This window comes from Pinus tabuliformis, chromosome 9, assembly GCF_031772625.1.
Source record: "Pinus tabuliformis cultivar Carrire ecotype Pingquan chromosome 9, CPIR1, whole genome shotgun sequence".
NCBI lineage: Eukaryota > Viridiplantae > Streptophyta > Pinopsida > Pinales > Pinaceae > Pinus > Pinus tabuliformis.
Window position 1 is genome coordinate 612,165,661 of NC_142307.1, and position 14,063 is coordinate 612,179,723.

The 14,063-nt window shown below is 44.3% G+C and overlaps 1 protein-coding gene across 1 annotated transcript; it reads right to left on the bottom strand.

Annotated features, from left to right (window-relative positions):
- Nucleotides 1–12,332: 12,332 nt before the first annotated feature.
- LOC149150085 (inorganic phosphate transporter 1-1-like) lies at nt 12,333–12,929 on the bottom strand. The gene has a single exon (XM_089442693.1). The coding sequence runs from the start codon at nt 12,927–12,929 to the stop codon at nt 12,333–12,335; it is 597 nt and encodes a 198-aa protein (XP_089298819.1).
- Nucleotides 12,930–14,063: the final 1,134 nt, after the last annotated feature.

Here is a 14,063-nt window from a genome sequence, read left to right on the forward strand (position 1 = left end):
CATCTTCCAACACTCACTGTATGAAATGGTACTTGAGTTGTATATGTTTAATCTTGGAATGAAATGTAGAGTTCTTTACAAGATGTATGGCACTCTAGTATCACTGTATAACCTGCCCAACTCTTGCTTCTTACCCAATTCATTTAGAAACCTTTGTAACCAAATATTTTCTTTACTAGCCTCTATAGCAACAACATACTTTACTTCTGTCGTTGAGAGTTAAACAACACTTTGCAGTTTTGAAACCCAATTGACAATTGTTCCACCTACAGTAAACACATACCCTGTGGTGCTCTTCCTCTTATATCTATCACCCGCCATATCTGCATCAACATATCCTTGTAGAGAAATGTTTGAACCACCAAAGCATAATGTTTGATTTGTGGTCCCTCTCAAATACCTGAGAATCCACTTCACCACCATCCAATGTTCTTTTCCTGGATTGTTCATGTACCTGCTTACAACTCCCACTTCATGTGCAATATCAGGCCTTGTGCAGACCATTGCATACATTAATCTTCCAATTGCTGATGCATATGGAACTTTAGACATATAAGCCATTTCTTCCTGAGTCTTGGGACACACCTCCTTACTTAGTTTGAAATGGCCAACCAAAGGTATACTAACTGGTTTTTCATTCTGCATATTAAATCTTTTCAACACCTTTTCTATGTACTCACTCTGAGACAATGTTAATTTTCGATTCTTCCTGTCTCTAGTTATTCTCATACCAAGGATTTGTTTTGCAGCACCCAAATCCTTCATTGCAAATGAGTTCGGCTTTTCTTTTGAGCACATTTATTTCCTACATGTTAGAACCTGCAACAAGCATGTCATCTACATATAATAACAATATAATATAGCTTCCATCATTTTGCCTTTTGAGATAAACACAATGATCAGAGTGACATCTAGTATAACCTTATTCAGACATAAACTTGTCAAATTTTAGATACCACTGCCTTGGAGCATGTTTTATGCCACACAAGCTCTTTTTCAACCTACACACTATTTTCTCCTTCCCTTTGACCTCATATCCTTGTGGTTGCTACATATATATCTCTTCCTCCAAATCCCCATCGAAAAAGGTTGTCTTTACATCTAACTGCTCAAGATGCAAATCTTCACCTACTACCAGACTTAAAATAGTTATGATTGAAGTCATTTTAACAACATGAGAAAATATCTCATCAAATTTTATACCATTTTTCTATGCAAACCCCTTCACCGCAAGTCTAGCTTTATACCTTTTCCTACCTCCATCTTCTTCCTTCAAACTATAAACCCATTTATTCTGCAATGTTGTTTTACCCGCAGGTAACCTGACTAATTCCCAAGTCTGGTTATGTGCTAAGGAGTCCATCTCTTCTTTCATGGCTTTCTCCCACTTCGTCCTGGTTTCTACCTGCATTGCTTCTTCATAACATTTTGGTTCACTAGAATAAGTCAATAATACATAATATAATGAAGGAGAGTATCGTTCAAGGGGTCTACTTATCCTGGTATATATTCTAACACCACTTTCAGGTGTTTGAGGTGCTTTTTGCTATTGTGGTTGCTGTTGTTGTTCTAGCTGTTGATCATTATGATTTTTAGGCACCTTCACTTTTTCTGTGATCTCATCAATCACTATGTATTCTATGTTTTATTTTTCCTTTTTTTTTTCCTACATCTGATCCTTATCCAAAACCTTTTCATTGAATATGACATCTCTGCTCCTAATTATTTTGTGTTTTTCATAATCATAAAAGCGATAACCAAAATCATTACCACCATATAAAGGTACATTTCTTTGATTTTTCCTCAAGCTTTTTTCTATTTTCTTTATTAATGTGGACAAAGGCTTCACAACCAAAAGTATTTAAAAATGAGTATCTTACCTTTTTACCTGTCCATGCCTCCTCTGGAATACCACCATCCAAGGAACTTGAAGGCCCTTTGTTTATTAGATAAACAAAAGTATCTACAAAATCTACCCAAAATTGTAAAGGCAATCTTGCATGCAATCTCATGCACCTTGCACGCTCCATGATTGTCTTGTTAATCCTTTTTGACACACCATTTTCTTATGGTGTTCCTGGAACTGTCTTCCATCTGGGAATTCCAATCTCTAAACAGTACCTATCAAACTCTTTGCTGCAATATTCACCTCCATTTTCTGATCTGAGACACTTCAACCTTTTTCCTATCTCATTTTCAACCAAAGCTTTCCATTTCTTGAAAGTATCAAATGCATCAAATTTATTTTGAATACAATAAATCAAGGTTTTTCTAGTTTCATCATCAATAAAAGTAACATAATAACGAGAGCCACCGAGAGATGATACTTGATAAGTTCCCCATACATCTGTATGCAAAAGCTCTAATTTTTCACTCTTCTTTTCTTTCCCAACTCTGAGAAATCTGACTCTCTTCCGTTTTCCATAAGCACAATTTTCACAGAATTCCAAATCAACATGCTTCAAAAACAAATTTCTTGAGTGAAGAATTTGCATCCCCTTCTCACTCATGTGCCCGAGCCTATTATGCCATAATGTTGTATCTTCTCTTATAGAGGTTAAAGAATTAACAGAATTAGAAATGCCATTGCATAAATACAATGTACCAACCTTTTCTCATTTTGCTATTACTAGGGCTCCTTTAGTGACCTTCCAGGTTTTATCTATAAAAGTTGTTAAACAACCTTCACCTCCCAACTTCCCTGTTGAAATTAGATTTTTCTTCTGATCTGGAACATGCCTTACCTCCTTCAACAACAATTGATTTCCATTCAACTATTTTATGAAAACTGTACCCATTCCAATGATTTTACAAGGTTTATCATCACCCAATCGAACCTATCCAAAATATCCTTGAACATAATCATGAAAATGTTTCCTATTAGGTGTGGCATGGAATGAGGCCCCTGAATCTACCGTGTAGGCATCAATAATATTTTCTAATGAAAGAATCAAAGCATCTTGCAACACATCACATGTCACATTCACTTCATGATTGTTTTCTTGTTGCGCATCTCCTTCTTTTCCCTTCGGAGACTTGCAATCTTTCTTCAGCTGTCATTTCTTCCCGCATTTCTAGCACACGATCCCTAATATGGACTTGGATATGCCTTTCCTTGACTTACTGCAATATCCTGGCCTCTTTCCTCTTTCCATTTTTCTTCCCCTACTCTTTGCATTCAAAGCAGTACTTGATGTCTCATCGGAGCTTTTCCGTCGCATTTCCTCGCTAAGGATTTCACCGACAACATCATCAAAATTTAAAGTACTAGATTGAGAGACAGAGTTACTAATGACCATAGCTAAACCATTCCAACTTTCTGGCAATGAACAAAGAAATAATAGGGCCCTAACTTCATCATTAAAAGTTACCCCTACAAAACTAAACTGAATAGTAACTATATTAAATTCATTTAAATGATCAGCAACAGATCCACCTTCTGACATTTTCATATTAAATAAACACTTCATAATACATACCTTATTTGATGCTGAGGGTTTTTCATATAATTAGTCCAATGCCGACATTAGACCCTTTGTTGTCATTTCCTTTGAAATATTAAACTCTACCAATGACGCTAGGCATAATCGTATTGTTCCAAGTGCCTTTCTATCGAGAATATCCCACTCTGTGTCTATCATACTCGTCGGCTTCTTCGCCTTCCTGCTCAATGGTAGGTACATATATTTCTGGTGCAAGTAATCTTCCATCTACATCTTCCAAAGCTGGTAGTTTTGGCCATTAAATTTTTTGACCCTAAACCTACCATCTTCCACCATTGCTCCCACTCGAACCAGGAACCCTTCTCTCGTGCGAGTTTATCAGCCAAATAGACCTTCGGCTCTGATACCAGTTGTTAGAAAATTATATATTACAGAGCACTAGAACACATAAAATATTGCAGAAATATAAACATAGAAAACACATAAAACAAGAGAGACACAGATATATGTGGTTCACCCAATTTGGGCTACATCCACGGAGAAACAACCGATCCTTCCTTTTATATTATCCAACAAAAAGAAGAAATACAACCTACAACAGATCCACTGTAATTCCATCTTCGCTATCAATCTCCTCTCTCTTCCTCACTCAGAATACAAATATACATAGATGCAATACAATTCCCTCATATATAGCAAGGGGTTTCCTTCTAGGGCAAAAAACCCTAACTTAAACATAACTTCTACTGTCAGATCTCCAGCCTAATTAAGAACCCAGATTGACAATGAAATTACAACATTTTATAAGGCAATTTTACATCTATTTTTAGCTTCAGGGGCATTGCCCACGATCCCTCACCGGGGGGGCTCCAAATAATTGTCCTCAGCCCCCCCTGGACCCCCCTCACGACACACATTTACAGGCGGTGTTGCCGCCACATTATGAACTAGGGTCCAATGTGACGATACCTCTGAATAAAGAAGATAACCAGGCTCCACACCCAAAAAATGAGGCTCAAAGGCCTATTTATTACTGAGAAACAATAGAAAACCATAAATATCCAAAAACCTAACCCTAGGAGATGAAGCACCAAATTATGGTCCCCGTTTGGGTAAATTGGTACATCAACTTCCCAAGGCCGTAACTTTGGCATACAATCTCCATTTGACACGTACAATACCTCGTTAGAAAGATCTATCTGAGGAATACAACTTTTGAGTGGCCAACATTGGTCTATGACCCAGGTCAACCCCCATTTTCCCAAAATAACATCTTTTAGGGCCTTGAAACAGCTTTGGAAGTTCAGGACCCGAAAAATGACCAAAAATAGTAAATTTTGCTACAAATAAGGAGATTGAAAAAATGAAAGAAACAATGGTGGCAGTCTAATTGGAATAGGCGGGTGGCCACAAATATCCACCTAGATCATTCCTCCCCATTTAGGAAGCAATGGTCCCCATTGCGTTCAGTTCTCCCATGAGATGAGGAAACTTCTGTTGAACTTGGTCCCTGGTGAAGGAGTTGGCTTGCTTTGACAATTGGATATAGTTGGATCCTTCACTGTCAAGTGTTCTTGATCTGTGTTTCCATGATCTGATCAGTTGTGTCTTGTTCCATGGAGTCTGGATTAAACTCTGTAAGTGTGATTTGTTTTGCAATGCCTGATGTGTCCAACAATGGTGGGAAGTATGGTCGAAGGCGGTCCACATAGAACACTGGGTGCAGGCCAAGGAATGAGGGAATGATGAGCTCAAATGAATTATCTCCCACAACCTTGGTAATGTTGTAAGGACCATATCAAGGTGGTCTGAGTTTTCGATAGGCTCCAGTAAGGCATTCCTTTTGCAAATGCAACTAGACTTTGTCGCCCACCTGAAACTTGTGTGGCACCCGATGTTGATCGTGTTGCTGCTTGTACTTAGCATTTGCTCTGTCCAATATGTCATGGAGCTGTTGGCAGATGTGCTAAATGTGCTCAATGAAGTTGTTTGCCTTGTCAACTTTAGAGTAGACATGAGACAAATCTGCCTAAGTAGCTGCAAATGGTATGGCTACATCAATAAGACATAATGGCTGGAATCCCAATCCCAGCTGAAAAGGGTTGTGGCCAATCGAGCTATGGAGAGCTTGGTTATAGATGTGTTGGACATAGGGGAAGCTATTATCCCATGTGTGTGGATGGTTTGAGTTGTACATGTGCAGAATGTGTATGATCATCTTATTTATGACCTTTGTCTAGCTATCAGTTTGGGGATGGAAAGTTGTGGACTTAGTGAGCTTGGTGTCTAGCATTGACCAGAGACTGGACCAAAATGTAATGACAAACCTGTTGTCTTAATCTGAGATGATAAACTGTGAGATCCAAAATTGTACCCACACTCGTTCAAAGAAGAGTTTAGCGGTGGCTTTGTTATGATATTATTCTTATAGGCCACCATAATGACCATCTTCGAGAATCTGTCGACGACCACAAAAACACAGTCATTTCCATGCTTAGTAGAAGGAAGGCCTAACACGTAATCCATGGAGATGTATTCCCAAGGTTGACTAAGGGTAGGCAGTAGAGTATATAAGCCTTGCTTCTTGATTGTCAATTTATCAATGGCACAGGTAGTGCGGGATCTGATGTACTTCTCGAAATCTTGTTGAAGATTCAGCCAATAGAAATACTTCTGTAGTACTGCCACAATTTTCTCGACCCTAAAATTCCTAGCGACTCAACTACAGTGCTCTTCCGAAACCATCTTAGCATGCTCGCTTGAATGAACACAAAGGTGTCCGAGGTGGCATAACAATGCATCCTAGAGGTGAAAATCTGGAACTTGCTGACCTTCCAAGGGCATCTGGTATGTGTGGCCAAATTCTGGGTCACTTTTGTCAAGAAGTGGCCAATTAGAAGTCTCATGCCCACAAGAGTTAATCACAATAGTTAACGCCATGATCGGTGGTCAGATGAGGTAGTTTGCAACAATATTGGCGATGCCCTTCTTGTACTTGATATTCAACTGGAACTGTTGCAGGTATGTGGACCACTTCTAGTGGTGATCATTGCACAACTTGCCTTGCATCTGTATCAATTGTATGGGTCGATGGCCTGTGTGGATGACTGTTTCCTTCCCTAAAATGTAATGCTTCCATTGTCGGCAGGCCTACATAATGGAATACATCTCTTTGTCATAAGTGGGATACTTCTGGACTGTGTCTGAAATTGTATCACTGTGATATACCACTGGATGCCCCTATTAAGGACTACCCCAATAGCATATTCAGAGGCATCTGTTTTGATCTCAAATGGTTGTTGCAAGTTTGGTAATGTGAGCACTGGTGCAGAGCATAGGTGATGTTTCAACTCTGCGAACACCTTTTGTTGAGTTTCATACCAAAAGAAATTTTCTTTCGCTCCTCCCTTGGTGACTTGACTCAAGGGGCAAGTGATATGAGAGAACCCCAACACGAACCTGTAGTAGAAATTGGAAAGACCTAGAAAGATGCAGAGCTCTGTCAAAGTGGAAGGGGCTGGCCAATCCTGAATGATTTGGATCTTGGTTGGATCCACATGCACCCCCCATTCATCAATAAAGTATCCCAGATACTGAACCTGGGTCATGCCAAAAGTTCATTTCTCCAAATTGGCACACAACTTGTGTTGCCGCAATGTTTGGAGAGCATGTCGGATGTGGTGGAGGTGCTCTTCCTAACTCTGGCATTATGTCAGGATGTCATCCAAGTATACCACTAAAAATTAGTTGGTTAATGGCTGCAATATGTCATCCATTAGCCTCATGAAGGTTGTAGGAGCATTCGTTAACTTGAAAGGCATAACCAGCCATTCGAAAAGGCCCTCCTTGGATTTGAAGGTAGTCTTCCACATATCAGAGGGTTTGATTGGTACACGGTGATATCTAGACTTCGAGTCGATATTGCTAAAATATTCCCCCCCTTGAGTTGGTCCAGAAGGTCATCAATCCGTGGGATCGGGTACCTATTCCAGAAAATGATCTTGTTCAATGCTTGATAGTTAATACAGAGTCTCCAAGTCCCATCCTTCTTCTGTACCAACATGATCGGGGCTCCCACAGGGTGATGAATGTGGCTGGATGTGACCTTTCTGCAACAACTCCTGAATTTGCATCTTGATTTCGTCATTTTCTAGAACAGAGCGCCGATATATTGGTCCATTGGGAAACAATGCACATAGGGTCATATCGATGGAGTGTTTGACTTGACAGTACAGAGGCACCCCTGTAGGGGAGGTGAAGATGTCCTTGTACTCCTCCACGACCTTGTCCATTTGTTGTTTACGTGCAAAGGGGCCTTGTCTAGAGGTCATGGCCACCGTCTTCTTCTTTCCCTAAGGGCGTATCATCAGGAAAACAAATTTCTTGGTTTTGGAAATGAGCTTATTGCATTGTTTTGCGATAACCAAAGAGATGGCGGCAGGCGGTGCTACCTTTGTTATCGTGTACAACTTGTTTCGCAAGGTAACAATAATAGCGCGAGGCCTTGACTCATACACAACATATTGCTTCCACAAGTATGGTTGGCCTAATAATACATCACAAACATCAAGAGGAGAAACATCACATAATACCTCATCCGTGAAGGGCTTGATGCTGTATGGAAGGCGACACTACTGACTGGTGCAAAGACCCCGTCCTTGGTGAAGCCACCCGATGGTGTACGGTTGTGGGTGTGCTATGGTCAGTAATCCCAACCGCTTCACTACCTTTGCTAAAATGAGCTTCTTTTGGCTCCTACTGTCGATAATGAACTATAGCGGGGAACCCTTTATCCACATCTGGGAGTGGAAGAGGCACTCCTCCTCTTGATATTTGGGTTCCTCCTTCTGGATCTTCATAGTGGAAACAATGGCGTTGGGCTCTGCATTGATAATATGCTTCCCTTTTTCATTCCCATTATTGGGTTCTAACTCAGAGTCAAAACATGCATCTTATTCAGAAGTCTTCAACTCGACCACTAGTGACTACTTGGCCCGACACTCACTTTTGTTGTGAGTGGAGCTCTTATGGAACTCACACCACTTTCCCTTATCCTTCTTCGACTTCGCAGTGTTGTTCTTTGCTTGCAGCTTTGGTAGGTTGTCCTGGGCCACCCCACCTTGGTTTTGTCCTTTGTTCTGTGTTTTGGGGGCACCTTTCCCTTGCTTCGGATTTGTAGATCCAAAGTCTTGCTTTTTCTGTTTAAGATTCTGCTCGATCTTTACAATGTATCGGTATGCCGTGCCGAGCGAGGAGATGTCTAGAAACTCCATCTCATCCTAGATGTACCTATGTAGGAATCTGCGGTACTTGAGTACCAAATGTTTCTCAGAATTCTTAATACCCAACTTCGTGCGAAGGGTATGAAAAACATTGGTAAAATCCAGCACATCTTGGTCCCTTCCCTGCTGCAGCATGGTCCACTTTATGTATTTATTCTCATAGCTCCTGGCAGTGTAGTATTTCTCCTTGATGGCATCCCAAAACGAATTCTAAGTGGGTGTGGCTAAAAACACTAAGGGAATAATTTCATCCTTCTTCTCATAGTAGGTTTCCCACCAATCCTTGACATGGGGGGCAACTTTGAGAAGAGAAAAAGTAATCTTTTACCTGTTGCAAAAATCATGAACATAAAAATATCCTTCTAGCAGATTTAACCATTTATCTACGACGTCTGCATCGATTTGTCCCTCAAATATCAAAATGTCAAAGTTTACTTGTACCTTAAAAGGAGTGGCACCTCCAGAGTGGCTGTTGGATGTGGATGCGCTGGCGGTGGGAAACCGTTGAAGGATCTAGGTAATGTTATCCATCATTGTGTTCCTTTGTTTATAAAGGGCCTCTCGAGCAATATTTTGATAGGATCTCCTACTCCCTCGTCTTTATTTTCTTCCCCCATTGATGGTCGTCGGGGTTTGCGAGGCTAATTTTGCAAAGGTTCAACCAGATCGAGCCCTAACTCCTTATATCCTGACCTCATTAGGGACATGAAAAGAAAAATAGAGAAAGAGCAGACCGCTATGATACCACTGATCCAGATTTAAACATGAGCACAACAAATTACACATATAACCATAAATACATAGAACAATGTAAACTTTGAAACGGGAACTATAAACTCAAAACGGGAACTCTGGCCAAAAAACCCCAAAAAAACATCAAAAACAGTGCTAAAAAAGAAAAGTGTGTATACTGGAACGATGTTTTTTTTTTTTAGGTGTCAATTTTGAACGTGTTTTAAAAATTGCAGTGACTACGAAATTTACTACGAAATTTTCGTGCAAAATATAGCTTCAAAACGAAAGTGATGATACTGGAATAATGATTTTTTTTTTAGGGTCAATTTTCAAACTTTTTAAAAATGTTTTATTTGTTTACTCTCTCCCTACTCTGTCCCGCCTGCCCGACCGCCCGCCTGACCGACCCGGGCGCCCTCACCAACCCCTCTGGGCGCCCTCCCTACCTCTCCCCCAACCTGCCCGCCCCGCACCCCCTCACTCGCCCGCTCCAACCCTCCCGGCGCCCCACCCCTTCGGGCGCCCTCGTCCACCCGCCTACCCCACCCCTTCGGGCGCCCTCGCCCGCCCCACCCATTCGGGCGCCCTCACCCGCCCCCCCCCCCCGCACGGCGCCCTCACCCACCCGCCCGCCTCACCCGAACCCCCCTCCGCCCGGGCTCCCTACCTCTCCCCCAACCCGCCCACCCCGCACCCCCTCACCCGCCTGCTCCAACCCTCCTGGCGACCTCACCCCTACGGGCGCCCTCGCCCGCCCACCCGCCCGGCGCCCTCACCCACCCGCTCGCCTCACCCGAACCCCCCTCCACCCGGGCTCCCTACCTCTCCCCCAACCCGCTCACCCCGCACCCCCTCACCCGCCCCCCTGCCCAGCGCCCTCACCCGCCCGGTGCCCTCACCCACCCGCCCGCCTCACCCGAACCCCCCTCCGCCCGGGCGCCCTCGTGCAGGCGCCACCCGGGCCGCCCGCGCCTTCGCCCGACAGGCAGGGCGATTCCCGGAATCTGTTTTAAGATAATTTTGTCTTTTAAATTTAAAATTGTCTTAAAATATTTTTGCCTTAAACTATTTTTGTCTTAAATAAAAACTTTTGTCTTAAAATATTTTTGTTTCAAAATATTTTTGTCTTAAATCTTATATTTAAAACAATTTAATTGATATTAAATTTTAATATAAAATAATTAAAATTAAAAATGCCCTTTTAAAACAAAATATCTATTTTACCCAAAAATAAATAAATAAATAAATAAATATCTTAACAATACCCTTACTGTAATAATACCTTAAATACTAAATTTTACAAATTCAACCATCATTATTTTTTTCAAATAAAAAAAAATCATTCGGCTAAATAAAAATCCAAAAAGTCCCTTCGTAAAAATACTAGTTAACTTATCAATCCCCACACTCTGTACAGAGTGCTTTATTGGCCCCACTTTATTTGTCGCTCCTGCCCACAACCGAACATCGCAGAGCACTGTAAGTTGTTAAACATTGTTTTGCCAGAGTACTTTTAGTTCAAGGTATCGAAAAGGCGGTTAAAGCGTTCTCCAAGTACATAAAGCTAAGCCACGTTAATGGTATTTTCCACGCGCTAAATGGTTGTTGAGTCGAACACTTACGCGTGGCCGCAACAAATAACTGGCCTGTTAATGGGCAGTAAATAAGCCTGGCTGTATAGGCTCATTATTGGATAACTGTCCCCTGGTCTTAGGGGCCATATACAGTCCCGCGCATTTACTGCTAATGAGTAAGCCAATTATTTTCAGTCCACCCGTGAACACTATTAGTTGGAATGCAGTTTCCTCTATGTTATTTGTATTGCAAAAGAATTTTACATTTCTACGTGGATGTGTTTACAAATGCAGTAGAATTTTTTATGATTTGTGAAAATTACAAGTTAAAATTGTAACATCCAGTTATTTGAATGAGTATAAACCTAGAAATCCATTTCACCACAAAATTCAGCCAACCAAAACGCCTGTGTAGACTGCTCTCTCGATGAAACGAGATATAATCATGAAGTAGTTGCTTCATAAGACAATGTTAACAGAGACATGAAATTATCGGAGAGAGCAGATCTGTGTCCGGAGTCATATGGAGTTTATTTCAGAAAACAATGCCTAACTCCTAACTTGTAAAATATTAATTGGATTTATTGATATAGTTTAATTTGCCGTTGTTTTTTTATTTTTTTATTTCTCCAAATTTTGAATCTGAAATGCATCCTCATAAATTTTCAAAATGCTAAATCTGTTTCTACATTAAAAAATATATAAAAAATAAAAAACGTGTAACTGAATTCCGGAGACGCTAAAGAGTTGCCTGGTTCGACGGAACCTGATCTACTCTCCACCAATGTCACGAATATTTAGTTTGTAAAATTATGTGCACACAGAGCGTCCAACTAATATGCAATCTCATGGCATTAAAGAATGGAGACCCTTAATTTTATGAGTTATCTGGAGTACAAATCACCAAACATAAAACATTCAGATGAGCTTATTATTCCCATACAAGGAAATATTTGCACGCCTAACAAAGTGAATAACCTTATGGAACGATCACACTTACATATAACCTGTAAAATAACGCACATAATACGGACCGGAACTGGAAATTATGACACACAAAAAGCTGAAATGCTCATCTAGTAGTTCTATATGGACAGTAAAGTCCAAATAAGCATATGAATTATATTACCACGAGTAGATGTCCAAATAAGGATATAAATTACAATCGTGCTATAGAAGACTAGATTAGCTTATTGTAGTCGCTATTAAAATTATTTATCGCGAACTTTGTTCCAGCAAATTCAGATTTCCAGCTATGCTATTGGTGCAGTTCTGCTTGCGGGTTGAGAAAGTTCGAGCTAGTTTGCTTGCTCTTCATCGTTCTCGCCGGAGAGCTCCTCTAGGGATTTGCCTTTTGTTTCAGGGACAAGGAAAGTGAAAAGGAAACCCAGGGCGTCTGATACTCCTACGAGAATCAGAGAATTTCTCATGCCAATACCCGGCTGGTAGCCTTTGTCCACTAGGGCAGCTTGAGTGCTCTGAGAAGCGTAGATAAAACCGAAGACTCCGATGATGGCTCCAGATTTACCCACTGCCGCCGAAATGCCGTGGCATGTGGAACGAAGCCTCGCAGGGAAGATTTCCGCGGGCACAATGAAGGTGGTGGAGTTTGGACCGAAGTTTGCAAAGAAGAAGGTGAGGGCATAAAGTATCACGAATGCTACGTGATTTCCGCCGCAGAAGCCGCTCTCACATGGGGTGCCCCTCCAATGGTTGTATGGAATAGCAATCGCGAACATGAGGACCGTCGTCAGGAAAAATCCCAACAGCTGAATTTTAAACCTACCCAGGCGGTCAATGAATGCGACTGTGAACCAGTAACCTGGAACTGTCGAACCCAGAGCAATAATGGACTGCGCTCTTGCTATTCTATAAACTTCTTCTATGGCGTTCATTGAATTGGGTGGGCGGCCCCTCGTGCAGGCGCCACCCGGGCCGCCCGCGCCCTCGCCCGGCAGGAAGGGCGAGTCCCGGAATCGCCCTGCCTGCTGAGCGAGGGTGAGGGCGGCCCGGGTGGCGCCTGCACGAGGGCGCCCCCCCCCTCGTGCAGGTGCCACCCGGGCCGCCCGCGCCCTCGCCCGTCAGGCAGGGCGATTACGGGAATCGCCCTGCCTGCCGGGTGAGGGCGCGGGCGGCCCGGGTGGCGCCTGCACGAGGGCACCCCCTCGTGCAGGCGCCACCCGGGCCGCCCGCACGAGGGCACCCCCTCGTGCAGGTGCCACCCGGGCCGCCCGCGCCCTCGAACGGCAGGCAGGGCGATTCCGGGAATCGCCCTGCCTGCCGGGCGAGGGCGTGGGCGGCCCGGGTGGCGCCTGCACGAGGGCGCTCCCCCTCGTGCAGGCGCCACCCGGGCCACCCGCGCCCTCACCCGGCAGGCAGGGCGATTCCGGGAATCGCCCTGCCTGCAGGGCGAGGGCGCAGGCGGCCCGGGTGGCGCCTGCACGAGGGCGCCCCCCCTCTTGCAGGCGCGGCGGCCCGGGTGGCGCCTGCACGAGGGGACGCCCTCGTGCAGGCACCACCCGGGCCGCCCGCGCCCTCGCCCGACAGGCAGGCCGATTCCGGCGCCCTCGTGCAGGCGCCACCCGGGCTGCTCGCACCCTCGCCCGGCAGGCAGGGAAATTCCGGCGCCCTCGTGCAGGCGCCACCGGGGCCGCCCGCACCCTCGCCCGGCAGGCAGGGCGATTCCCGAAATCGCCCTGCCTGCCGGGCGAGAGCGCGGGCGGCCCGGGTGGTGCCTGCACGAGGGGGCGCCCTTGTGCAGGCGCGCCGCCCGTGCCCTTGCCGGTGCCCTCGTGTAGGCGCCACCCGGGCCGCCCGCGCCCTCGCCCGGCAGGCAGGGCGATTCCCAGAATCGGCCTGCCTGCTGGGCGAGGGCGCGGGCGGCCCGGGTGGTGCCTGCACGAGGGGGGGTGTAAGGCCTTCGCGACTCGGGCAGGCGAGCGACGGGCGGGCGCTCCTTGCACGACGAGCGGGCGCTCTGTGCACGACGAGCGGGCGGACAGTGCGATGGGCGGGCGCTCTTATGCGAC

What these genes read in the sequence shown, in the direction of transcription:
- LOC149150085 (XM_089442693.1), bottom strand. Translation starts at nt 12,929, where the DNA reads ATGAACGCCATAGAAGAAGTTTATAGAATAGCAAGAGCGCAGTCCATT.